Source organism: Lepisosteus oculatus, chromosome 5, assembly GCF_040954835.1.
Source record: "Lepisosteus oculatus isolate fLepOcu1 chromosome 5, fLepOcu1.hap2, whole genome shotgun sequence".
NCBI classification, from domain to species: domain Eukaryota; kingdom Metazoa; phylum Chordata; class Actinopteri; order Semionotiformes; family Lepisosteidae; genus Lepisosteus; species Lepisosteus oculatus.
In genome coordinates, this window is record NC_090700.1 from 14,162,553 (window position 1) to 14,189,176 (window position 26,624).

Consider the following 26,624-nt stretch of genomic DNA (forward strand, 5'->3'; position numbering starts at 1 on the left):
GTGTAATTAACAGCTTAATTAACAGTTTCACACCTGAGCTTGAGCTCTGTGTTTGACAGCTGATGTCCTGTTTTTTTATATCTCTCCTAGAGAAGTTGCTAACTTTTTTTAAACTGTGACTTTTGTAGGTCATTCAACAGCAAGTTATTCCATATACTGTAGTTAACCATCCATCAATAAATCAAAGGAGTTATTTCCTCTTAGTAATTAAGACCAAAGGAAATGAACAATAACAAATGCATTCACTGAAACCATTCACAAAATACCCCTACAATAAAATAAGTATGCTGACCAGCTCTATTTACCTTATGTTTGTAACAGAAAATAGTTTTTAGCTGCAGTATACTAAACAGTCAAACAACATTCACTGCTCTACATTATAAATGCACACAGATTATCTATTGGTGAAGGTGAAAGAAAATATATGTGATTATTCCTCTAAATGTGGCCTCTTTGGTAATAGTTCAGGTGGGTAGCTGCGTCAGCATGCGTAGGCTGCAAAGGAACAAGTAATGGGTTTATTCCATGCTGAAAAGAGAAGAAAGAAAACACAACATTTTGGCCGTGGAGCCTTCTTCAGGTGCTCACACCTGTCTCTTTGATAATATGTATTAAATTTGTGAGAAAGTATTCATCTTTTGAGAACAACTGTGCAAATAAACTGGGTATGCATAGGATACCAGTGTAAAGTCTGAAGAGTGGTCCTTCTGAGAAGAAAACAGATGTTACCTATTCAGCTGTGATGAATGTCTCTTCTCTCACCATCATTATTTTACTTCTCATTGGATAAGGCCTGGCAAAAAGTCACAGACCTTAAAGAAATGAAAATGCAAAGTGGTAGAATAAGTGAATAACCTCTGTTTGTGCGGAACCAAACACTAATTAGTTATGGGTTCTTTAAAGTTTTAAGTTAGCAACAATGATATACACCATTTTTGCAACATCTATTCAGACTTTGTTGGTTTGAAAGAAATACTACAGAATGACTTTAATATACCTTCGCAATGCAGCACATAGCTTTTTCTTGCATCAGGAATTTATATGATGTATTCAAGGCAGGAACCAATTTAAAATGCATAATGAATATTATAAAATAATCTACAATTATTATATAAATAGTATGAAATGTATTGTATAAATAATAATATTATATAAATAGTATAAAATGATAATGTTATTATATTCATATGGTGAATATTGACGAATTTATTTAATCCAGTTAAAACTGGCTGGTGGGCCAGATCCGGCTGAAGTTTGCCACAGGTGCTCTAGAAAAGGGGTGCCCAACCAGTCGATCGCGATCCACCAGTTGATCGTGGAGTGCTTGCCACTTGTCGATCGCAATAAATACATTTTAAAATGGGCTATTTGACTATTTACTTTTTTCGATTGCCTAAAAATGTATTCAGATCAGTGCATGTAAAGTCATACATTTTATTGCCCTTGTGTGAGTTTAACCCTTGTCAAATGGGTTGTAAAAGTCTCTTCCCTGAGTGCTGGCTGACACTGGAAAAAATAGCTATAGGAGCTCTATAAATTGTGTTGTGTATGCTACCCAAGAATTCTCTTGGTTATATACCACACGAACCCCACATTCGCTACAATGCATAATGGAGCGGAACAGACTGGAAGTGACCAATTTGCCAACAGTTTGATAAGCTTGGTTTGGTAGTGTATGACCGAAAATGATTAAACAAAGAGACCGAAAACTTATCGTTACCACAAGGAATGGGAGCATAATTATTTTTTGTACTTTCGCATTCAAATCTGCAATGCTAGCATTTACGTGAAAAAGGGAAATATAGAACATTTCAAAACTGCACTCAAAACTTATGATGTGGACTTTGCTGCTAAAAGTGAGTTATGGAAAAGAAAAGTGGAAACATTTCAATCTCAACTAGCAGCAGTTGGTTTTCACGAGGCCTAATACAAGAGGGAAAGTGGCAATCATCAAATCGTTCCATGTGAGCCACATACTGCCTAAACATAAAAAGTAATTCAGAGATTGAAAAGTAATAAAAAAAGCAATTGCTGAGGCTGCTGACTTGCTGTTTGGAGATTTCCAAAATAAACATTTTTGGCAAGGTTCAGACAGCTGTCCGAGTTTCTCAAGTCATTTAAACATGGTGAATATGCCCAATTGGAGGATGACCAGTGGCTTCTGGATTTAGCATTCCTTACAGACTTGACTGAACTGCTGAATGAGCTGAAATTCGAGCTGCAGGGACACAATAAAAATGTCATCGACATGATCAGCAGTGACAACAAGTTAACAAAGTGCTCACATTAAGGTAGGATATTCTTTTTTTCTAAAATGGGGAACATTACTTGTTCACTGTAGCATGAGTCACTTGCTTTTATTTGCTGTCATTTTAGTGATGGGTATCATTATTGTACTGATGTGTCCACAGTCTGTTTTCCCTATATCAGAGCTTCAAATTCACAATGGTAAATCGCGCTGGACTAGCAAATGAAAAAGTAGATCTTACATTAAATAAGGTTGAGCACCCCTGCTCTAGAATGTCAATAAGCCCCATACTGTAACAAACCACAGGTACAATCTATATATAAGCTTAAACAGGAGACTTGCTTTAATTAAGATATGGAAAGGTAAAGGGTTTTACACACTATTGTATTTTTAATACATGACTGTTTTGATTTATTATTTTATATATTTATATATAAATACTATATATATTCATATATTTAGCAATATAATATTGTTATAAATGGGGGGTTACAAAAATTGTGAAAATTAGGATTTGATCGAGAGGTTTAGTCAATAAGTTAAATAACTATTCATAACCCCCAACTTGTAAGCGTTTTTTAGCAATATACCCAAGTGGCTGGTATCACTAGAGACACGTTAATTCTTTGTTCTCTGGCACAGCTTTGTTGAGAAGAGTAATAATTGAGGCACACTTGGTTAAACCAATATTTATTACAATGAAACGAGACATTAATTAATGAAACTCTTAATGCCTACAGAGGCCACATAGGAGATAAGCTGCCTTCTAACTAAATAAAATGCAACCTGCAGTTAAATCTCTCTCTCTGCACCCAGTATGCCAATAAGGGAATAAATGGGAGCCTATTGTATATCTCTATCCATAAAAATTAACCCTAAGCAGGAAAGATGTTTCCAACTGAGTTATCTTTTACTCAGGAAACCTAAGATCCCTAATAAGACAGAATAGCACACTCTTTCTAACAAGGTTCAAATATTTAGCTCCAGTCGAGTTTTGTTTGGTTGATCATGAAGTAGGGGCTCTTGTCTGACGCAAGCTTCAAGTCCCAAATCCTGCAGACTCTTGACTCTTCTCCTCTTCTTCCCTGCTTCTTCTTTATTCCTCTTCTCTGCTCTTATATTAAAGTCTAAATTGAAAAACCTTGGGGTGATATTCAATTCTGGCTTAACATTCAGCCAACATGTGCAGCACATTGTCAAAACATCTTTTTTTCACCTCAGAAATATTGCTAGACTGCGCTCTGTGCTATCACTAACTGTGGTTGAAAAGCTAATCAACACATTTGTGTTCTCTCAAATTGGCTACTGTAATGCTCTACTCTCTGGGGTATCTTAATCTACTTTGAACAAACTGCAGTATGTCCAAAATTCAGCAGCCAGGATTCTGACCAGGTCTAGTGCAAGTGATCACATTACTCCTATCCTGGAATCCTTGCACTGGCTTGCTATCAAATTCTGTCTGGACTTGAAAATCCTCATGCTCACCTATAAGGCTCTGCATGGCTTGGCACCTCAGTACCTATCTGAACTATTATCGCCCTACTCCCCACCTCGCAACCTTCACTCTTCTAATTCTGGTCTCCTAACTGTCTCCCAAGCCTGTCTACATTGTATGAGTGATAGGGCCTTCTCCTGTTATGGCCCCAAGCTCAGGAACTCTCTGCCCAAGGATATCAGAGAGTCACATTCTCTAAACTCCTTCAAATTCAGACTCAAAACCTGCTTCTTTAGAGGAGCCTTTACTTAACTGGTTCCTTTCTTCACCCCTCCACCCCTCGTACCAACATCCATGGTTTCCTCTGTATATTGTAATTGTGTTTTATCTCGTGTACATTTCTCATTTTTAGGACATGATTTTGACATTCAGTTTTATGTGATTTTAATATTCATTTACACTCAAATTCCTATATGATGGGCAGAGAATTCTTCATATTCTAGACTGCTGAGGTGTACACACCATGTTGGTGTGGCACTCTGGATGTGGTTGTTATGTAACAACACTTGACCTTCCTGGTATCAGGCTGTATTATCCAATGAAATTTCATATCATTCTTTTGTTAAGCCCAGACATTATATCAACATTAGAAAGATAAAATTCATTAATTATAATGGTCTTATTGGTAATACGTAAGAAATATAATATTTCTATGCTGGTTATATTTAATTTAAGCTTTCTTCTAACTCAGGTACTGCAACATCAGTATTATTTTATTTACAGGTGGGTAGCTGCGTCAGCATGCGTAGGCTGCAAAGGAACAAGTAATAGGTTTATTCCATGCTGAAAAAAAGAAGAAAGAGAACACAACGTTTCGGCCGTGGAGCCTTCTTCACCTGAAGAAGGCTCCACGGCCGAAACGTTGTGTTCTCTTTCTTCTTTTTTTCAGCATGGAATAAACCTATTACTTGTTCCTTATTTTATTTACTATGCTAATTGGAGATATTTTTAAAACTCAGCTAAAGACTTCCTTTTATAACTAACTTTTAACTAATTATGGTCTTTTTATTTAACTTATATTAATAATACCTTTTTTAATTTCTAATTTAGTATGGAATTCTTTAGTAAGTAATTTCTTGCACAATACCTTGATTTTATCAATAAAATATGATTAAATGTCTAAATATTCTTTTTTTGTTTCATGTCCAAAATTAAACATTTCAGTCACAATTCAAAATTCATTTTTTTAAATCTCCTGAGACCTGTTTGTGAAATTAATTGAAATGATGGTGTTATTAAAATTATTTGTTCACAGTTATTGGTTACAAATTGAAATAAAGAGTATCTGACAATTTTCATGAAGCAAGGCATAGGAAATATGAAAAATTTGTACTGATTTAAGAAACCTCATCTTTCTTCATCCATGAGTTACCGGAGTTCATTGTTATTTTAATTTTTTATTTTGCTAATTTAAGTCATATATTGTATAACTGACCAGATATATATTGTATAACAGCATGGAGGTCTTTAACTTCACAATTTCTGAGTTTTACATCATTGGTTTTCCTGGAGTGAAGAATCTGGATATTTTCTTATCCATGGTTTTCTTTATCTCATAAATTCTCACGCTGATTACTTTCACAATTCTTTAAATCATCAAAAAGCAGCCAAAGACACACACCCCAATGTTCTTCATTATTTTCACCCTGGCTGTGTCCAACATCATATTTACCACATCTGTGACCACAAAAATTATTTCAAGATACATAAATGTGTTTGGTTCAAATGTATTTTGCACATGCTATCTGGAGTGCAGATGCATTCATCTTAATGCTGATGGCGATAGATTGCGGCCTTGCAGTCTGTTACCCACTGAGATATCCCTCGTTTATGACCAATACAAGGGCCATTCAGTGGTGCTGCACCATGGTTTTTTTGGGAATGCTGGGGCCTATCACAGTATTTGTATATGCCCTCCGGGTACAATTCTGTGGTCCTAATGAAGTCTTTCATTTTTTTGTGAACATAAATGGGTTATAATGTTGACGTGTGCCGACACTTCTATTAACATCCACGCAGGAGTTGTGGTGGCAGCGGTTATAATGATCATCCCATTCATGGTGATTACGCTGTCGTACCTGAGCATCATTATCACTGTCATGCAGATTAAGACAGCCCATGGGCGTCAAAAGGCTTTTTTCTTCCCAGGTTATTTGTGTATTTTTCTTACGTGGCAGGTCTGTATTTAAATCATGAAATAAGAATCTCTCTTGGCATTTTGTACAGTCTACTCCCACCCGTAGTAAATCCAATCATTTATAGCTTACGGACAAAGGAAATAAAGGAGGCTATCATAAAGATGTTCAAGAAGAAAGACATAAAACTCCAAAATGAAGAACAACAAAGTGTGCACAGGGAATGAGTCAAAACAAAGTCCTGTGAAACATGACTGGCCAGCGCTATGAATTCAATTATTTTAAACTTTAACAACAGCAGCAATCCAATGGTGAAGACCCAAAATTCAATGCAGTTGATGAGTTTTAGGAGCACAAATTTACATAAGAAGATATAGAATTCTGCATATGACAAGAATAAGAAATAGAATATTGTTCATGCCTCTAGGAAAAAACATTTATATAAACCTACTCATAAAGTAGACTGTAACTTAGCTGTCTGGATTCTAAACTGTTTTAAAATGATTCCATAATTTTGTAAAAAAATACATTCTGGAACACTATTTTAATTGTGTAATGAATCACTGTAAATGTGGGCCTGCCATTTTAGAGGGTTTTAGTCACTTTTTCTTCTTTGAAGAACCACATGCATCATAGAACATGACCTTGTGACCTCTAGCACAGATGCAAACATTTTAACTATACAGCTGTGTAAAAAAAACATACTAGGCAGTACATGCATGTAGTTTTGTGAATTTACTGGGACAATTTTTAACTGTAGCAGTAATCACGAGGTAATTCATTATGGCTACTAGAAAATCAATCGATCAACGACGCACACACACGGCTTCAATACACGAGATGCACTTATTAATACATAAATTGTGCATATAAAACATACTGTATAACAGTCTGCCTGGATGCAGATGGCAGATCTTACTGTGAGGTTATCAAAGTGCAAGGTATATAATCATGAAGAGGTGAGAGATACAACAAAGAATATGCTTCAGTATACCATTCGGCTATTCATTGATCATTCTCATTAATATAAATTCTACATTAGCTACTCAAAAGTAAATAAGTTACTCATATGAATTGAATTGATATCAACTTGTGTTGAGGTAACAATTGAATTCACAAGATGCAATGTAGAACCTTGGGTTTACTTATCCAGATATGGATTAATATTTCCCAGCACAGACACCAAAAACAAGCTAGCAGCTGCATCCAATCGAGCTGCGTTCAATAGGCATCATCCTGGTGTCCTCTTGCTCCAGGCCAACCAGTCAGGGAGCAGCTCGGAGTCGGACGAATTAGGAGGAGAGATTTCTGCTGAGGCGACACGCCTGACAGTGTATCTCCCGAGGACCTACTAGTAGTCCTGCTGACTAGTAGAAAGTCTCTATGCACAGAGGGTGACTGCAGGTCAGAGCAAGTCACCCTTAATGAAACTTGGTTTGCTTCTGGTGTAGCGCTGCTGAATAAAAACGTATTCAGGTTGTCAACAAGAGTCCAAACGTATACTCCGGTGATCAAGCGAAGCGTCCACGTTGGCGTTGGCTAGCGATTTATGTACGGGCATTTCCCAGGCCGACACTTTGCTGAAACAAGGTTCTAGTCCCTATACAGACTATCGTCCATCACATGATTGTGTCTGAGGGTGTGAGAATTGGCTGGAGAAGCAAAGTTTCTGAGCTGTGCAGTGTCTTTTAAACCAGAACCAAGAGAGGTGATGATTGCTCGAAAGTTTAGAGGCCATTTCAGACCCACGTGGGGTTACCACGCCCTGCCGGTTCCTGATTGGTTGGTCAAGGTGAGAGATGAGTAACAATGACCTCTGACATCTAGGACCACAATCCAGCTGTTCCCAAAAATCTCACAGACAGATAGGCGCCAGGAATGGCCATTGAACGTGATAGCCAAGCATGGGTAGGCGCATCCCCATTTGGGAACTGCTCCTTATCTGAGAGAAAACACCTTAAATCAAAACTGCATGAATAGCTTGAGAAAGAGAGACGGGGCCTCATTTAGGAAAGCATAGCAACACTTAATTCTGGCTTATTAATCAGCATCGCTGCTACATGCACAAGAAAGGAAAACAAGCGTCAACAAAAATACTGATCTGTATCCATAACAAGAGGGTCTGTTATGTCCAGTTTTCTGTTTTTCTTTCTTTTATTGGTTGTTCAAACAGTGTACTCTGAGATCCTCATTCAATCCACCCTGAGGTCTTCACATTTCTCTGTGAAAAACGATGTTTCAGTGGGAAAATAAGCAACTTTGAGTTCAATTAAGAACCCTGGAGGTGTCAGAATTTAAATTTAAATGTTTCACAGGACTTTGTTTTGACTCATTCCCTGTGCACACTTTGTAGTTCTTCATTTTGGAGTTTTATATCTTTCTTCTTGATATAAACAAAGATAATTTTACAGGTTACTTCTCATGATGTGTAAAAGTACTGTAGGAAGAATACTATGTCCAACTAATTTTGATACATTTTTGTTTACCAGGAAGCCTCATCATCACCATCTTATTCGTTATATACTCTCTTCCTCATCTTTGCTGTACTTATAACTCTTTTCAGCCATAACTTTTTATTGCTACCTCATTTTTCACACTCTATCCCTTTAGCATCATAGGAATTAGCCATGCAGAGTGAATTCCATTCATATTTGCTACACTGTGTGTTCTTTGCAGTGTATACTTGAATAACACCTGATCAACTGATTCACTTGATAAAGAATTCTCGGCAGTATTTCTGCTCAAGTCATTCACTGACAATAATAAATCATTCAATCCCAAGCTTTTCCAAAGGAACACAGCAACAGCAGCACAGAAAGTAAATATGCTTTCTAGTGGTGTGTTTGTTTGTCAGCAGAGGTCATACGTAGTTACACTATGTTTATCAGGGGAACCTTTCAAGCATGGGGGAATTAAACTGCATTTATATAAAGGTTTGCACACTGATTTAATGAAAATTATTGATGTGTTATCAAGGTAAGAAAATTTCATCTTAAAGAATAAAGAGATATATTGTAGTACTATCACACGTTTATGATTCTCTTGCAGTAAAAATTTCCCTTAAATGGATTTTTACTTTTCAAAAATAACATAAATCAATGCCATTTTTATTCTGCTTACCTTAAAATTGCAAAACCTGCACAATGAACTAATGCATGCTTTTGTTATATCTAAAAAAGTATCTGCCATACATTGTAACCACTATGGTGCTTAAGATTTTTGTTTTTTCATGAACTGAGATTTAAATTGGTAATGAACAAACAGTATTCGGAAATCAGATTTAGCCTTTTTGAATAATTTTACTATAGGTCAAAGTAACCATTGTCACTGAAGTTAAAAAATAGAAAAGTACCTTTAGCATCAAGTTATGCTATCTGTGTGCCCCCTCCACATATAATCTACCTAAGAAGAAAACGAAAATTGTCTAAAAAGATCTTATTGCAAAAAAAGATTCATGATCACTATTTTAGGTAGAGCACCATGATCTAGAATGAATGTTATCGGGGTCTTGAGGTGTTGACATTTTTAAAGATTTTTTAACTCCACTGGTGTGGATGTGTTTACAAGTAAATACGACAAATTCAATAAACCATACAATCAATAAACCATTAATGCTGTATGTGTTAAATGTTAACTAAGTCGCTGTATGTTTAAGCTAGATCAATTTGTGTTTCAGATTTCTTTCTCACTCCGAGGACATCGGTTCACCATGTCAGACACAAACCAGTCGTCCATAAAGGAGTTCATCATTGTTGGTTTCCCAGGACTTCAGCCTCAATACCATTCACTTGTGGCTCTGGTTTTCTTTCTTGTCTATGTGACCATTTTGATCGGCAACATCCTGACAACTGCTTTGCTTTTCTTAGAAAGAAGTCTCCAGAAACCCATGTATTATATCATTTTAAACCTTGCTTTGTCAGACATATGCTTCAGCACAGTCACTTTGCCCAAGATCATTGTCAGGTATTGGTTTCAACTGAAGAGTATTTCATTCGTGGATTGCTTTGTCCAGAAGCAGTTAGTACATTATTTTGGAACACTGAATTCATTCATCATGATGCTGATGGCTTTGGATCGCTATGTGGCAATATGTTTCCCTCTCAGCTACCACATGCTGATCACCAACAGGACAATCTTGATCCTTAGTTGCATGCTATGGCTGATATCCTGGATCTTCCCCACTGTGACTACAATTCACCAGTTAGCACTGTATTACTGTGGGCCCAACACAATTAATCAGTGTTACTGTGAATCTAATTCTATAACAAAATTAGCATGTGATGACCCCACGTCCAGCATGATGGTATCCTTTGCTTTATCTATGTTTGTTTTGCTGGTCCCACTGTCTTTCACCATATTTTCTTACAGTCAGATCATTATCTCAGTCCTGAGGATTGCAAACTCCCAAAGTCGCTATAAAGCCTTTTCTACCTGTAGTGCACAGTTGGGTATCATTGCTCTGTATTATGTTCCTCGCTGTGTTGTGTATGTAACAAACACACTGCGCATTATAATCCGTATTGATTTCCATATCCTTCTAGTCCTGTTATACAGCCTGCTTCCTCCTATGTTGAATCCACTAATATATGTCATCAGGACTACAGAGATCAAACAGTGCTTCATCAAAAGGTTCAGGGGTATGATAGTCTCTTCTGTTAGCAACTAAAAAACAAAAGTAAAAAACAATTTAAATTTAATGTCAATTTGTCAATAAATGTCAACATATTAACATCTTAAATACTACAAATTAAAAATTTTAAGTCAAAACAATTATTTGAGTATGGTGTGCTTGCTCTAAAGAGCTCTTATGCATTGCTGAAACTCTTGTCTTCAAGAGCCTTGAAGACAAGGGATTACACGTTTTGTAGTCTTTAGAATTTCAATGCAACTGATCTCTTAATTGAGAGTCAAAATTATTTACTCCCGGAACTGAATCAATTTATTTCTTTCAGAAATAATCATCCCTGGTCCTGGAGAACAATACTACTTAATTTTGGGCAGCTGTAAAACATTAGTATAACTATTAATCATATATAGTGTTATTTACCTGTCAGGATCCTGTAGTGATTTCAAATGATTTTATCATTTTGTTAAATTTGCATTCTGGAGTGCCATTTTGAATGCATTATGAATCATTGTAAAAATGAGTCTGTCATTTTTCAGAGGCTATAGTTACTTTTTCCTCCCTAATGGACACATGCATCACAGAACATGACCTTGTGGTCTCTAGAACAGATGGAATTGCTCTAATTATACAGCTGTGTAGAAAAATATGCATGAACAATAAAAAAATAAGTGACTTTAACAATATTGATCTGTATTCATAACAAAGGGGACTTTAATGAAGAGTTTACAGCTTTCTTTCTCTAATGATAGTTCAGCCACTACCTGAAATCCCAAACCCCACATGTTATCACATCTCTCACTGAAAACACAAACAGTATTACTGAGTTGAAATTGTCTTTCAAGGAAAACAAATAACTGGCTATTAGTTCAATTAAAAACACTAAGGGGTTCAGGATTTAAATTGCATAAATCTGTTATTGTTCTTGACATGAACAAAGATAATATTAATTATGTTACTTCTCATGACACAATAAACCAGTAATACTCATGGACTCACAGGTCACAAGTGACTGCAGTTGACTTATGCTTTTATGTTCTAGCCCTTTCAGGTTTCATGCATTTCAACCTAACAGGTAACAAATACATTTAATCAAACTGTTAAAATATGGAATATACAGTATTCTTGAAACTTCCTTGGACCTCATGGTTGAATGTTTGCCTGAAATTCACTACCTAACTGAAAGGCCTTAGAGAGACTTATTTATTCTGAAATAATGTGAACTGTTATTGCATGCAGAGACCATTCAAATAATTTTACGACTTGTCAAAGCTATTTTGTGAACCTGAACTAAAGTGTGTCATAGAAAAGGGGGTGCATATTTCAGCATATTCTCCTTTTTTATTTTTATTTGTTGTTTTTGGTGACCTTTAACTTCTTTCACCAATTAAGGGTTTGAGTTTCAGAATCAAGTTTTGCTTAAAATAATTCTCTTTAAGAAATGCATACATTATTAGCATTTCATAAGAATGGGATATAAATTGAAGGAATGATTGTTTGCATCGCACTATATATTAACACACACTTGAAGTCAGACTATATAGATACAGAATACAGAATTTATATTTCTATATAGTCTAACTTTAAATTAGACTTTAAAGTTTAAAATTAGATACACGTATTATACATAATACTTAATTTAAATTACTAACCACTAGGGTATTGGTACATTTAATAGACTGCTAACAGATTACAAGTTATACAAATTTTAAAATTAAATCTCCACCCCTAATATAAAGTTTTATACTGTATATATAGTACTCGAGCCTCACCAAATATAAGTATAATTTTGATACTGTATACAGTATATGCACTGTTGGGTATAACTAGTTTCAAATGACTTAAAGTGATCTATATTTATTACTTAATAATTATATATGAAATTTAAATTATTTCTAAAGTACATTTTTGTACTTTAGTAATATAAGTAATATAATCACATTTTCATTAAATTTATAAATTTATATTGAAAATGATAAATACTGCATGAAGTCAAAATCAGAAAGATTTTCAGCAGTTCAGTTAACCACAGGATTAAACCATATTTGGTAAAAATCTTATATCTTAAACGGGGTTAGAAGTCTTTCCCTTGAATATAAAAGGAACACAACATAGACGTTGCTGTAAGTTTTCATTGATTAGCAAGAACATAATCATGAAAGTTACAGGAGAGGAAGATAACACCTCTTTAGTTTTTGTTTTAATACTGGGAAGATGAGAGTGGAACAGAGGTACAGTATAGCTTACAGCTTTCGGCTTCTGAGGTCTGAGTTCCATTCTGTACTGGGGTGCCCTCTTGTGGAATGTGCATGTTCTCCCTCATGTGCTTGTGGGTATCTTTTAGATGTCTCAGTATACAGTACCTCCATCCTCCAAACATATGCTGACCGGGTCAATAAGGGTCTCAGAATTGTTCCTGTGTGCCCGCGTGCATGTCTCGCAATGGGACAGATTTAGTAAATCCTTGGGCCCTGTGCTTCCAGAATTTGCTCCAAATAACTGCAACCCTTATCAGAAGTAAATGGCCATCTGATAGAAGAATAACGAATTGGAAGACAGGCACCTATTCTTAATGCTTATCTTTCCCTTTTTTCACCCATTCTTATTTCTTATTTAGCTATGTTATTTGAAAGTCAAAGACAAGGGGTTCTGCTGTGCTCCTCTGTCAATGAAGATGAAACACTAGGACTCACTTTTCTTTGCAGATAAATTCATAACTGCCTGGACATTATTTGTGAGGATATTGTTTTTTCTTTCAGGAAGCCTAATCTTCATATTTATACATTTTAAAATCGTCCTCTCACATGTAAAATCATTCTTTTTAAACATTACTTCATAGCCTTATATTCTTTATTCACACACTATCCTTAAGCATAGAAGCAGATATTTAATGTGAGTTTCATTCATATCTACCACACTGTGTTCTTTGCAGTTTACCTTTAAAACAAACTGTTCATCTGATTCACTTGATAAAATATTCTCAACAGTATCACTGTTCAGGTCATTCAGTGACAATAATCAGTTATTCCAAACAAGCATTTCCAAAGAAACACAGCAACAGCAACACAAAAAGCAAATAAAGTCTCTAGTGGCATGTTTGCCAACACAGGTCAAATGTAATCATGGGTTATGTTTATCAAGAGATCCTTTTAATTGTGGGTGGAATTAAGCTGATTTATATAAAGGTTTGTACATTTATTAAACAGGAATTGTTGATGGTAGTATTCCTCTTTGGTGTTATCAAGGTAATATCATTTAATTTTATTTTGCAGAGCCATAATAATGTATAATCTGCTACTGTAATATGTTTATGAATCTCTTTCAGTAAACATGTTTAAAATAACAAGTTTAGATTTAGTTTTCAAAACTTAAATAATGTAATGTTTTATTTAATCACTGTTAACATGCAAGGCTGAAAACTAAATAATAACATCATAATACACACTTTGGTTATACAGTATATGCAAATATTTGCAGTATATTGTAAGCACTGTTGTTTTGTTCTGCACTGAGAATTAAACTGATATTGAATAAACACTATTTGGAAATTTGATTTAGCCATTATGAGTCATTCTGTTTCAAATTAACCATTGACACTAAGATAAAATAATATAGTAGGTACAGTAACTTCAGCAACATTATAAGCATTCTATGACAAAAAAACATTGCAGAAAGAGATATGAATGCTTTTGTCAGATGCATTAAAATCAATATTTCAGGTTAACTAGTCATCTAGAATTGATGTTTTCTGGGAAATTGAGATGTTGAGACAAATGAGGTGTTTCTTTCTGTGGATTCTAAAGACTTTTAGATTTTTCAGCGTTGTGAAACAGGGAGTTTACTGAGTTTACAAGTAAATACCACTAATTATATCAATAAACCACTAATGCTGTATGTGTTAAATGTTAACTAAGTCGCTGTATGTTTAAGCTAGATCAATTTGTGTTTCAGATTTCTTTCTCACTCCGAGGACATCGGTTCACCATGTCAGACACAAACCAGTCATCCATAAAGGAGTTCATCATTGTTGGCTTCCCAGGACTTCAGCCTCAATACCATTCACTTGTGGCTCTGGTTTTCTTTCTTGTCTATGTGACCATTTTGATTGGCAACATCCTGACAACTGCTTTGCTTTTCTTAGAAAGAAGTCTCCAGAAACCCATGTATTATATCATTTTAAACCTTGCTTTGTCAGACATATGCTTCAGCACGGTCACTTTGCCCAAGATCATTGTCAGGTATTGGTTTCAACTGAAGAGTATTTCATTTGTGGGTTGCTTTGTCCAGAAGCAGTTAGTACATTATTTTGGAACACTGAATTCATTCATCATGATGCTGATGGCTTTGGATCGCTATGTGGCAATATGTTTCCCTCTCAGGTACCACATGCTGATCAGCAACAGGACAATCTTGATCCTTAGTTGCATGCTATGGCTGATATCCTGGATCTTCCCCACTGTGACTACAATTCACCAGTTAGCACTATCATACTGTGGACCCAACACAATTAATCATTGTTACTGTGATTCTATTTCCATTACAAACTTAGCATGTGATGACCGTACCTTTAGTACAGTGGTTTCATTTGTTTTAGCTATGTTGGTGTTACTGGTCCCTCTCTCTTTTACTATATTTTCATACGGTCATATTATTATTTCAGTCCTGAGGATTGCAAGCACCCAAGGTCGGTACAAAACTTTTTCCACTTGTAGCACACAGTTATGTATCATTTCTCTCTATTATATTCCCCGCTGCACTGTTTATACAGCAAACTTGCTGCTTGTCATAATCAGCGCTGATTGGCGCATCCTCACAATCCTTTTATATAGCCTGCTCCCTGCCATGGTGAACCCACTCATATACTTCTTCAGAACTAAAGAAATCAAACAGAGCTTGATGAAAAGATTCAGAGGTGAAAAGATTGCTGTCCAAACTGAAAAAATCTCTTCCGTTTGCAATTGAAACAAAGCAAAGCAAAAAATGATTTAAAACTAACCAAGATAATAAAAACAAATATGTACTGTATAAATGCATTAGAAGCAGGAAATATTAAAACATCATGTAACAACGTATATTTTCCAAACAATGTCCCAGCAGTTTTTAACAGAATGCATCTCGAACAGAACAGTGAGGCCCAGAGTTCTTCCTTCATTCCTGAGAAGCATGAAGAATCTAACCTTTCTAAAGTCCCCTCTTCATTTCACAGGTGAAGCAATTTCTCATTTAAAAAACTATGAAATTGTCCTGCAGGCTCAGAGTGGCTGCAGTATGTCATCTCGATGGGTGTCGCACCTTACAGGTCGACATTTGAATCTTCTGTACTGTAGGTAAAGCACTTTGCGATCCATTGAAATAAATATTCCTAAAAAAATACAATTGATCATTATGTGACCAGCAGTACAATGCAATGGGAAATGTGCCAGGGCTGCCTATTCATGGTATGAAAATTATCTCGTTGTGCGTGATAAAGACCAGATGTGCAATTAAATCTTTGAGAACAGGAGTTGCCCATTCCTGTTCTTTTTCTGTTTTATCTGTCAAGAGCTTTTGATCATACCCAATATAAAAACAGACTTAAAAAAGCCAACAACAACAGGCTGGGAAAATGGGGTACTTTCCCTCATTGTAAAATAAGATGAGGTAATTGTTTATTCTGACTATTGGACAATATGTAATGCAATGACTGACATGTGAAATCAGAAATAGAAAGGTATAATTCCCTATTTCTCAGAAGGGAAACAACACATCACTAATTACATTTCCTGATAAGGCTCTTCAGAAGCTGCAGATCCCTCAGCTGCCCAGTAAATGCTAGTAACCTCAGAGGGGCAGAGGTAGTCTTGTGCATTATTGTAAAATATGGGAAATGATAACTTGCTCCTATTGCTTATAGTCTCCTATGGGAACAAGGGGAGAAAATATGTGTCCCAATATATTTAATTCTCCTTGAACTGAAAAAGGAAAACAAAACTGAAGGTTCTTCTCAAGGAATTTGAGCCAAATGCTCGACAGTGAGGCACTGTTTAAAATAGTTCAAGTAGGTAGCTGTGTCAGCATGTGTAGGCTGCAAAGGAACAAGTGAAAGGATTATTCCACGCTGAAAATAGAAGAAAGGAAACACTGTTTTGGCTGTGGAGCCTTCTTCTGGTGTTTTTATATTTGTTTAAAATATTAATCCAAGTTTAAAAAGTTAAAAAAGGATTAATGTTGTTAGGAGACCATGTTTCTCATTTGCTTATAGTGACTAGAGAGCAGAAAGGGACGGTTTCATGTCATAATTAATTCAAACTCTTGCTGTCGCCCTTGGTGAGGCCAGCAGTTTCTCATTTGCCTGCAACATGTCAACCATACAGTTGTAGCGGCAATGCTTGTTAATAAGACAGAATTAAGTGTTGCGGTGCTTTCCCAAATGAGGCCCCAACTCTCTGTTCATCTCTGTGGTGCAGCCACAGAGAAACTATTCATGCAGGCTGATTTAAAGATGTTTTCTTTTGATAAGGGACAGCGCCCAAATGGGGATGCACTTAGCTAAGCCTGGCTATCATGATCAATGGTCATCCATTGGCGCCTATCGGAATAGGCGCCTAAGGGAGTGCCAGATGGACATCTGGACTGCATTCCTAAGTGTCAGGAGTAAGTGACTCATATCTCACCTTGATCAACCAATCAGGGACTGGTAGGGCCAAGTAACCCACGTGGGACTCTGATGCCCATGGAACTTTCAGCCAATGAACGAGCTGAATTTCCTCCAGGTAAAAACAGGCAACACAGAGGGCCTGAGAGACTTTTTCGGACTTTTCTAAAGGGAATTCAAAGGAGAATTCCAGGGCAGGACGGCCCAGGAGCAGAAGGCTCCCAAGGGCAGGACATTCTCGCAGCGCGCCTCCTGACCTTCCTGAGACTCAGCCCGGACAACCACGGAACGGCCAGTGTGTCCGAGTGCCAGAACTTTCCTTTGTTCTAAGAGTCTAGAGCGGAGGTTGCCAGAGAGTAACCAGAGGATCCACCCAAGGTTAGCACCAGCAGCAAGCCTCATGAACAGGTCGGAACTGTGGAGAGCTGCATCACTATTCAGAACTAGCGCTTCATCAAGAAACGAACCGGTCCTCTTCCTGACCTGCTGGGACCCACAGTCATCTTTTCTCCTGTGCACAAACTTTGCTAGTTAAAGCCAACAGTAACTAGCCGGTCAGTGAGCATCTGCAGCGCACCGTCGCAAACCGCACAGCACAGCCTGGCACCTAGCCAGACAGCACGGATTGGACAGCAACAAACCTGGAACTGTTTCTTTGAGTCCACAGGAGATCTGAATCCCCAGAGATTGGATGAGTACTCAACTTCAATGCATTACAGCTCGAGAATTCAATTGTTATCCCAACCAGTTGATATCAATTTAATTCCTAAGAGTTATGTACTTGTTTTGAGTATCTAATGTAGAAGTTGTAACCAAGTTCAATTACGAAACGGTCTAAATGAATGATATACGGAACGTATGTCCTCTTGATATGTGTAACACTTCGTAACTGACGGAATATATAATAATAATAATATATATCTAATAATATATATCTAATATATCTTTATATAATATATATCTTTTGTATTCTGATAACCCTCTCGATAAGATCTGTTAGGTTTATATGCATATTCTATATATTAATAAATGTATCCTCGTTTATTAGTACCTGTGTGTGTGCGTTGTTTGAGTTATAGCGCATGGTTGGATTCAAAAGAATCATTTTGTGATTTACTGCTACAATTAATAATTGTCCCAGTAAATGCCCAAATCCTACAGAACTGGTGCCTTCAGAGAGCACACTACACAGTACTTTCACAAAGTTCACAAGTTTACATTAAATTCAAAATGTATAAGGTTTTGCGATACAATCCATTAATTTGTTACCAAAATTTAACAACTGGTCTGCGAAAGTGGGGCTATGGTTTCCCTTTACCTAAATAACTTTAGTAAACTGTCACGGACGTCCAAAGGGACTAACCATGGGGAGCAGGAGAGCAAAAAAAGACCCATATGCATAGCGGCGAGACGGGAAAAAGGCCCGGGGTCATAGTGCAAAGAGTTCAGGAATGCCGTATAGAAACCTATGCCCTCAGGGAGCGGACATGGGGCGCCCTGGTGCTAGGCGGGTCTCAGGACATCCGAACGTCAATGCTGAGCGAGGACAGAGTGCAAGACCCGGAAATATATAGCCCAAGGGAAAGAGAGGGACAGGAAGGACAGCAGACCGGAAACTAGGGACAGGACAAAGAGGGAGCGCCCTCTGGCTGCAGAGGGCGTGACATAAACATGTTCACTAAAGTCAGGATTTTTTTGTTGCACAAAGCAAGACTGAATTGTATCAGTTAAGTAACTATAGTAAAATATCCTCTACTCAATCTGCTCCTCTACTCTTAACCTGACTTTAAGGTTAAGAGCTCAGCTCACAGACCAACGAGTCCTATGCAAAAAATGACATCACTTTTTGTCAGGGATCCAGTTGACATTAGAGCTTTGCAGAAAGAATTAAAATTTAAAGGTCACCAAAACCATTTACAGTTTCCTGATAATTTTATTTGAAAGGTACCATTTCAGCAGACAGTATACTTTTAAGTCACAATCTCTCATACATTATTAACATTGCTTGTCTTGGCCAAGTGTTAAAAGAAACTCAAACTCTGTTTGTTGGGCTAAGACTCCTTGTGGCTGGTGCAGATTTCTTACTGTGTTGGCAACTGGGATAAAGCAACAGTGTGTTACAGTAGCAATGAGGAAAGTCATGTTTGCACTAAAACATTTTTTTGTGAGCATTCATAACATTTCCTAGCCATACATTAGTAAATATCATCAAATAGTGGTTTCATGAAATAGCTAGTAATATTCTCATGTACTATTATATCTACTGAAAATGTAGCTTCTGTTCCCTGTAGCTACGCACCGTGAAGAATCTGAAATTCTCAGTTTTTCCACTAATTTATTTATTTATTAAAGTAATTAACACCCACTATGGCTATTTACAATGACTTCACGCTTTATAGTGGTCTCTAGTGGCAGATCAACTGTAATTGAACCCCTTTATATATGTATGTATAGTATGTTTAAACGAGGATTGGGCAATCCTAGTCCTGGGGGGTGAGTGATCTACAGGATTTCATTCAAACATGGCTTTTACAACCTAGAATTGTATACAGTATCTTCTTATTGGCTTAATGGAATCAGTTTAATAACTTCTTGTTATTAAACTTGTTAAGTAACATTGTTACTTCATGTTGCCTTGAAAAGAACTAGGAAACCTACAGTATGTACTGCAGACCAGGAGCAGACTTGTACTGCAGTATGTACTGCAGACTTTTGCCCCCTCCTGTCTTACACCAAAACAATAAGAGAACTCCAGATTCTTCTGAGCTGTATTCATAAAATTAACTAATGGAACATCATTTAAATTGTTGAAGAGAGGGTTTAGTATTTTGAATGTATTTAACTAGTAAATGTGCACATATTTACTAAAAGAATGGTGGCTGCATTGAACTAACAACTACTTCCTGGTATTCCTGGATCAAGTATCTAACAGGCCAAGCAAGAAAGACTGGAATACAGGCAAACTTTCTTAAATATAAACTCAAGAATGACCAATCAAAATTACATTTTCACAACAAAACAAAGTGTAGCATTTTTTATTTCTTATGCAATTTTTTTTTTAATTTTACACTTTGCAATTGTTAAAGATAATGTTTTTATAATAATGAAGTTGTGAAATAAAATGTCACTTGTGGCTTCTACTTAGTCAATTAGAAACACTGTTTTTTTTCTTTATAATAGGTACACTGATTTTTATCTCCCTTTGGAGGAAATTTATATGAATAGTAAATGCAATCCAAGGGGGAAGATACTGTATTTAAATAGTGCCAGGCACAGAAAGAGTCAGTCTACAACTGAAGCACATGCTCTCGGTGGTTACACAGTGAAAGGTAAGGCCAAAAGTTTGTCTGCTTTAATTTACAGCTCAGATCACTTGTGATCAGGGTGGTTAGTGCAAAACAAATACTTTATTTCATTGACAGTAGGTGATAAAATCCCAGATGTCTTAGTAGTAATTTAACAAAGTGAGTTTAGTGAACAAAATACCTCAAATAAATGTAAACACCAAAAAATATTTTTTTTCCTAATTTCTATTTTTTTCTGAACGATTAGTAAAATGTCAGAATCATACATCCACAATAACTGTACATTGCAAGTGTGAAACACAATGAGTAACAGTTAACTATTCAAGACAAAGTAAAAAGAAATCAAAATACATTTTTTCAGAAGGAAAAAACTCAACTATCATTACAACCATCGTATTGACATATTAAAAAGTCTTACATAATCTCCTGTATGGTTCTAAAAATGACACAGGATGTGACTTATTAGTATTAAAGATTCACAAATAATTCATTAAAACTATATAGTACATAAACACAAACTTTTCAACTTTTTAACTTTTCAATTTTGTATTAACTAGTACTTGTTCCTCTGCACCTCTCACACTCAGGCAGTTCCCTTCTCCAAGCTCTTCAATATACTGGATGTGGATTATATATTGTGTTTTAAATTCTGAGCTCCAAGAGGGGAACAGAATCTCTTCTTGCAGTTTTCTGCAAATATGTTTTGACAAATCACAATATATTTATTTTCAATGCAATAATCATAAAGCGAGTCACATGAGTAAAACTCTGAAATACTGGCCACATATTCACAATGAATTCCCCACTGAAAAATCTGATACATATCTAATATTAATTTACGAATTTATGCCACTTAAAAACTGAGGAAACAGACTGAATTTAATGTGCTGGTAACATGTACTGCAGGATTCAAGAAGCATTATTTGAGATATTGCAGCATAACTCCTGTGCTACTCTGTAAGAAATCATTAAGAATCTACATCGGTTGTTTGAAAGTGTTTCTACTGCATGAGATGTTCTAATTTGTTCCTGCCTGTTTTTTCTGTGTGTTTTAGAGTACACTACATGAAGAGCTTGCCATGCCTGAAGCAAACAGAACCCAAATCACAGAGTTTTTCATCTTGGGTTTCCCTGGACTTCTGCCACAATACCATTCACTGGTTTCAGCTCTTTTTTTTCTCATTTACGTGGCAATTCTAATTGGGAATGGATTTATCGTTGTGGTCATCATCATTGAGAAAAACCTGCAGAAACCCACCTATCTCATCTTCGGGAACCTTGCAGTGGCAGATTTAGCTTTCAGTACAACTACATTGCCCAAAATCATTGCCAGGTACTGGTTCGGTTCCCAAGCTATCCCTTTTTCTGCTTGTTTCCTACAAATGTTTTTTGTCCATTACTTGGGATCAGTAAATTCATTTCTTTTAATGATAATGGCAATCGACCGCTACATTGCAATATGTAACCCTCTCAGGTATCCAATGTTGCTTAAAAACACTAATGTATTCATTATGTGTGCTTTTTCATGGGGTATAACAATATTTATAGTAGCTAATTTAGCCATTCGGGCAGTCACTTTGCCTTTTTGTGGGCCCGATGTTATTGTACATTGTTACTGTGATCACATAGGAATAACCAGGCTTGCTTGTGCAGACATCAGGTCCTATAGCTTAGTGGCTTTAATTAGTGCCATGCTTGTGTTGTTCGTTCCCCTTTTCTTTATAATATTTACTTATGTTCAGATCATTCTCTCTGTTATGAGGATTGCGAGCTCTGAAGGGAGATACAAAGCATTTTCCACCTGCTCTTCTCAGCTGTGTATTATAGCTCTCTACTACCTTCCCAGGAGCTTCGTTTATCTAGCAAATGTTGTGAATATTACGATAAACACTGATTTCCGCATTGTCCTGATTCTGACTTACAGCCTGGTGCCTCCCATGATAAACCCTCTGATTTACTGCTTCAAGACAAAAGAAATCAAACAGAACCTAGTCAAAAGGTTAAGATTTAAAACTGCTGAAAACCGGATGAGATGTACAGGTATCTCATTTGTTGACAAATAATTTGGAAAAAAAGCATTGTATACTGCTACTTAGAAAATAAGTAGTACAGAAAGGAGGCCATTTAGGTCATCTGGATGCTAATTATAGTAGCTGATAATTATTTTAAAAAACCTCAGTATTATCTTAAACAGCATGACCAGGTAGTTTATTTCAGATTCCCTCAACCTTTTGAGCATTGAATAATTCCATTTTACTTTCCCAAAGTTTCCATTTTGTTTTCTGGTTTCTGTTTCACTGCTGGATCTAAAGAATTGGGTTGAGTGTCTTAAATTTATTTTTAAGTGTAAGACACTGCTTTATCCCAGAATGTATATGATCAGACTTCTCTGTACTTATTCCAGGGCAGCACTATTTTTGTATTTAAATTTAAATTCATGTTTTAACTACATTTCCTAATTTTCTGTTTTATTTTTCTTGATTCAGGCACATTACTTTGTGTATGGTTTCAATATAAACTGAGATTTCAACATAAAGCAACCAAGTGTTCACTATTGTATTTTAACTTTTGTACTTAATGTCCATTCAACAATAAAGTTGCCAGAAACTAATTTCTTCTGATGTGAAAAAGCAGCTTTAACAGGGGAAGAAATATGTGCTTGTGTTTAACATTATTTATTTGTCTTTTTTTATTTATCAGTTATTATTGATTGCAATATTGCAATATTCAGAAAATGTGTGAATTGAATGGCTGGCAGGCCTTCACCAATCTTCTTTCAATGAAAGCAGCATGATGATGCATCCATAATCCCTAAAAATGATGGAGGGTTAAAGTGTATCGTGCCCATGATTTTGCCTCTTTCAGTATTTATATCAGAGGTTTGATTCAGCAAGTTATTAGTTTTGGTACTATTAGCTCTGGTAAGAGCTTCCAGTAGAAAAAATACACATTAAGACAGATGTCATTCCCCTGAATATCATCATATATAATTATGGAAACATGCATATATAATTTGAATGTAATACATAACACTCTCGGGTTCACGTGGGTATGCCGCCTCAGGTCGGCCCCCCAAACCCGGGCCTCCGGCGTAATTCAACAGGGACCCAGCCAGTTGAGCTAAAGGGGAATCTCTGCTTAATTCACCACCCTTGGTGAAGGACTATCCCATCCCGCCCCTGACACCAATACAGCACTTTCAGGTTCACGTGGGTATGCACCCACGCCACTGCTGCCTCAGGTCGGCCCCCCACCGCTGGGGACTTGAACCCGGGCCTCCAGGGTTTCTCAACAGGGACCCAGCCACTTGAGCTAAAGGAAGATCTCCCGTCAGCCTGATGGCTGCAGTCCGTGCTATTCACAGGGGAGGGCGGTGAAGTCACTGCACTGGTAAGCTGGCTCGCACAACCTCTAGTGTCGGCCGTATGCGTTACACCTTCCCCCTCTTAATTCGCCGTCCTCGGCGAAGGACTATCCCACCCCACTGCTGACACCAATGAAGTGCTCTCAGGTTCACGTAGGTATGCGCCCACGCCTCTGCTGCCTCAGGTCAACCCCCCACCTGGGCCTCTGGCATCACTAAACAGGGACCCAGCCAATTGAGCTAAAGGGAGATCTCCCGTCAGCCCAAGGGCTGCGGTCCCTGCTATTCACAGGGAAGGGCGGTGACATCACCTGTAATGTCGGCCATAAGCATTACGATAATAAATAGTTCAGGTTGGTAGCTGTGTCAGCATGCATAGGCTGCAAAGGAACAAGTTTATTCCATGCTGAAAAGAGAAGAAAGAAACACCTGACACCTCACACCTGAAGAATGTTCCACGGCCGAAACGTTGTGTTTTCTTTTTTCTCTTTTCAGTATGGAATAAACCTATTACTTGTTCCTTTACATAATATATATACTTACAAATTAGATTTTTAGTTTTTTACAGTTTTTTTTTACTAATAAAGTGAACATTTGTATACCGTTACAGACTTCGGTCAGTATTTTATTGTAACACGTATTGTAATATAACACTCGTAGATCAGATAAAGGGTGCTAAAGACGAGCTTTCACCTAAAGAAATATGACACTATCCATTTCCTAAATAGCTTTTAAATGTGGGTAGACAGTAGAATCGCTAAAGACATGTTTCTGCACAGCTTGAATCATTTCATCATACATGAAGATATGGAAGACATACAGTATAAGATGTATTTACAGCCCAGTGTATCATGCTTCAGATTCTAAAATCTAACCTGCTGGGTGTATTCAGGTCTCTGCAAGTGTCTCCTAATGTTTTATATTAAAAAAAAAGTTTAATTAGAAGCCATGCATAGCAATAACTTAAATCTAAATTTCAAAGCCTTTATTCATGGCTGAGTAGTGTTTCTTAAATCTATAACTTACTATTTCTGAGACCAAGAGATACATTTCCTGTCTAATCATACGTTCACTATTCTTTAATTATAAATCCAAATCCAAAACCAGTAGTGAGGACCAAAAGGTATGTAAATGTAAGTTAAAGATTTGTAATGTAACAAACTGTATTTCCTGTTGGGAAAAATCAGGGTTTTAAGGCTGTAAGTATTTCCATTGTCAGTGTAAGTATACACAAGAAGTGCATGGTTAACTTTAATCTTCACAGCCCTAACATGTTCTCTGAAGTGGTCTCTGAGTCTCCTTCCTGTTTCCACAATGTAGATGGCTGAGCTCTGTTGCAAGGGAAAGTGCATGGTATGGATGGTTGCTGAGGGCGGTCAAGGGAGCTGTGAACAAGAAGGTTGTGCAGATTAAGTGATCGGCGATATGAGATGATGAGGCGGTCAGAAAAGAGGGCCCCAGTGGAGGGATCAGACTGTAGGATGGAAATGTTGTCGTTAATGGTCCTGGGGATAGGAAGTGTGTTAGGGTGGAAGGGAAGGAATGCCTATGTTAGACCAGGAGTTCCTGAGTGTATTTTGAGTGCTTGGTTCTGGAAATCGACCTCATCACTGCAGGGACGTCATAGTCGAAGGAACTGTGAAAAGCTCCTTGCTGCTGATAAGAAGGGAGTTGTTGGATACCACTTCCTTTTGGTAGTCAGTGGTAGGATATTACATGTGACCAGTAGAGGAAGATGTAAACTTGCTTTTTTTGTCTGTTATAATAATTGCTCAAGCTGAAGCAAGATGTTCATTCCATGCTGAATAGGAAAAATTGAAGAGAGAACAATACAATACATGACATCTTATAATTATTTACTGGTCACCTGTACATTCCTATTACCAAATAAAATCCAGAACCCTTGGCAAGTATCACACATTCTTAATTTTTGACCGTTACTTGCGACAATACAAGAACATTTCTGAGCAAGAAAAACTGAAGAGTTCTAATACTTCACAGTACATTTTAATTATACGATTATCAATTGTTTCAATTAAATATTTTGCACTGCCTTCATAATGTAGCGTTTACAGGTTCTTTTCAGAACAAAGGACCAGTGGAGACGCTATTAACAAACCAAGCGCTAACTTTATTCATTAACAACCACACAAAACCAAGCACAGGATATACACTTACATGAGGAAACTGATGGAACACGTACACATTTTTAGGGTGGTAATTACTTAACAACACGCTATACTCTTATAAGACTACAAAGGGCACTAGAACTACTAGGACGTTATTTACACAGGTAGGGTCAGCCGCTGGTCATCGTGCTGACCCTCAGACTCTCCCCGGCTACCACTCCCAGCATGCCCAGCGGTACTACGAGCGCCTAGGGGCGCTTCCTCCTCACCACCAGGCAAGGGCGTTACACTGCCCCCACCTGAAGCGTCTGGTGTCTCGCCGACGTCGAACACCCCCCTCAGGCTGTACTCGTACTCGGCTAACTGCTGTGGAACCCTGCATGAGCGGCCGCTGCTCTGCGGTGACGGCTGGCGACCCACGGACGCCCCACTATCGGCAGGCTCCAGCCCCGGCTGCTCCTCTAGAGCCTCCCCACACGGCTCCTCCTCCTGGGCCTGGTAGGGCCTCGGTGCAGGATCAACACTCTACCCCGTGTTCGCAACCGGACACGGTAGCAGACCTCGCCCACCATCCCGAGTACCTCAGCGGGCCCCTCCCACGACGGCGCCAGCTTAGGGCTGAGGCCTTTGCGGCGGCGCGGGCTGTACACCCAAACCGAGTCCCCGGGCTGGAAGGCAGGCCCCCTGCAG

The 26,624-nt window shown here is 37.4% G+C and overlaps 3 protein-coding genes across 3 annotated transcripts; all 3 read left to right on the forward strand.

Moving 5' to 3' along the window:
• Positions 1–9,587: 9,587 nt before the first annotated feature.
• LOC102689705 (olfactory receptor 1500-like) lies at positions 9,588–10,544 on the forward strand. The gene has a single exon (XM_006643041.2). The coding sequence runs from the start codon at positions 9,588–9,590 to the stop codon at positions 10,542–10,544; it is 957 nt and encodes a 318-aa protein (XP_006643104.1).
• A 3,942-nt stretch (positions 10,545–14,486) lies between these two features.
• On the forward strand, positions 14,487–15,464 carry LOC102689907 (olfactory receptor 1E16-like). The gene has a single exon (XM_006643042.1). The coding sequence runs from the start codon at positions 14,487–14,489 to the stop codon at positions 15,462–15,464; it is 978 nt and encodes a 325-aa protein (XP_006643105.1).
• A 6,056-nt stretch (positions 15,465–21,520) lies between these two features.
• LOC138239093 (olfactory receptor 2AT4-like) lies at positions 21,521–22,504 on the forward strand. The gene has a single exon (XM_069189722.1). It carries the CDS (start codon positions 21,521–21,523, stop codon positions 22,502–22,504), a length of 984 nt encoding a protein of 327 aa, XP_069045823.1.
• The last annotated feature ends 4,120 nt before the right edge of the window (positions 22,505–26,624 follow it).

Excerpts from the sequence above, each read along its gene's own strand:
- LOC102689705 (XM_006643041.2), top strand. The coding sequence starts at position 9,588 with ATGTCAGACACAAACCAGTCGTCCATAAAGGAGTTCATCATTGTTGGT.
- LOC138239093 (XM_069189722.1), top strand. The coding sequence starts at position 21,521 with ATGCCTGAAGCAAACAGAACCCAAATCACAGAGTTTTTCATCTTGGGT.
- LOC102689907 (XM_006643042.1), top strand. The coding sequence starts at position 14,487 with ATGTCAGACACAAACCAGTCATCCATAAAGGAGTTCATCATTGTTGGC.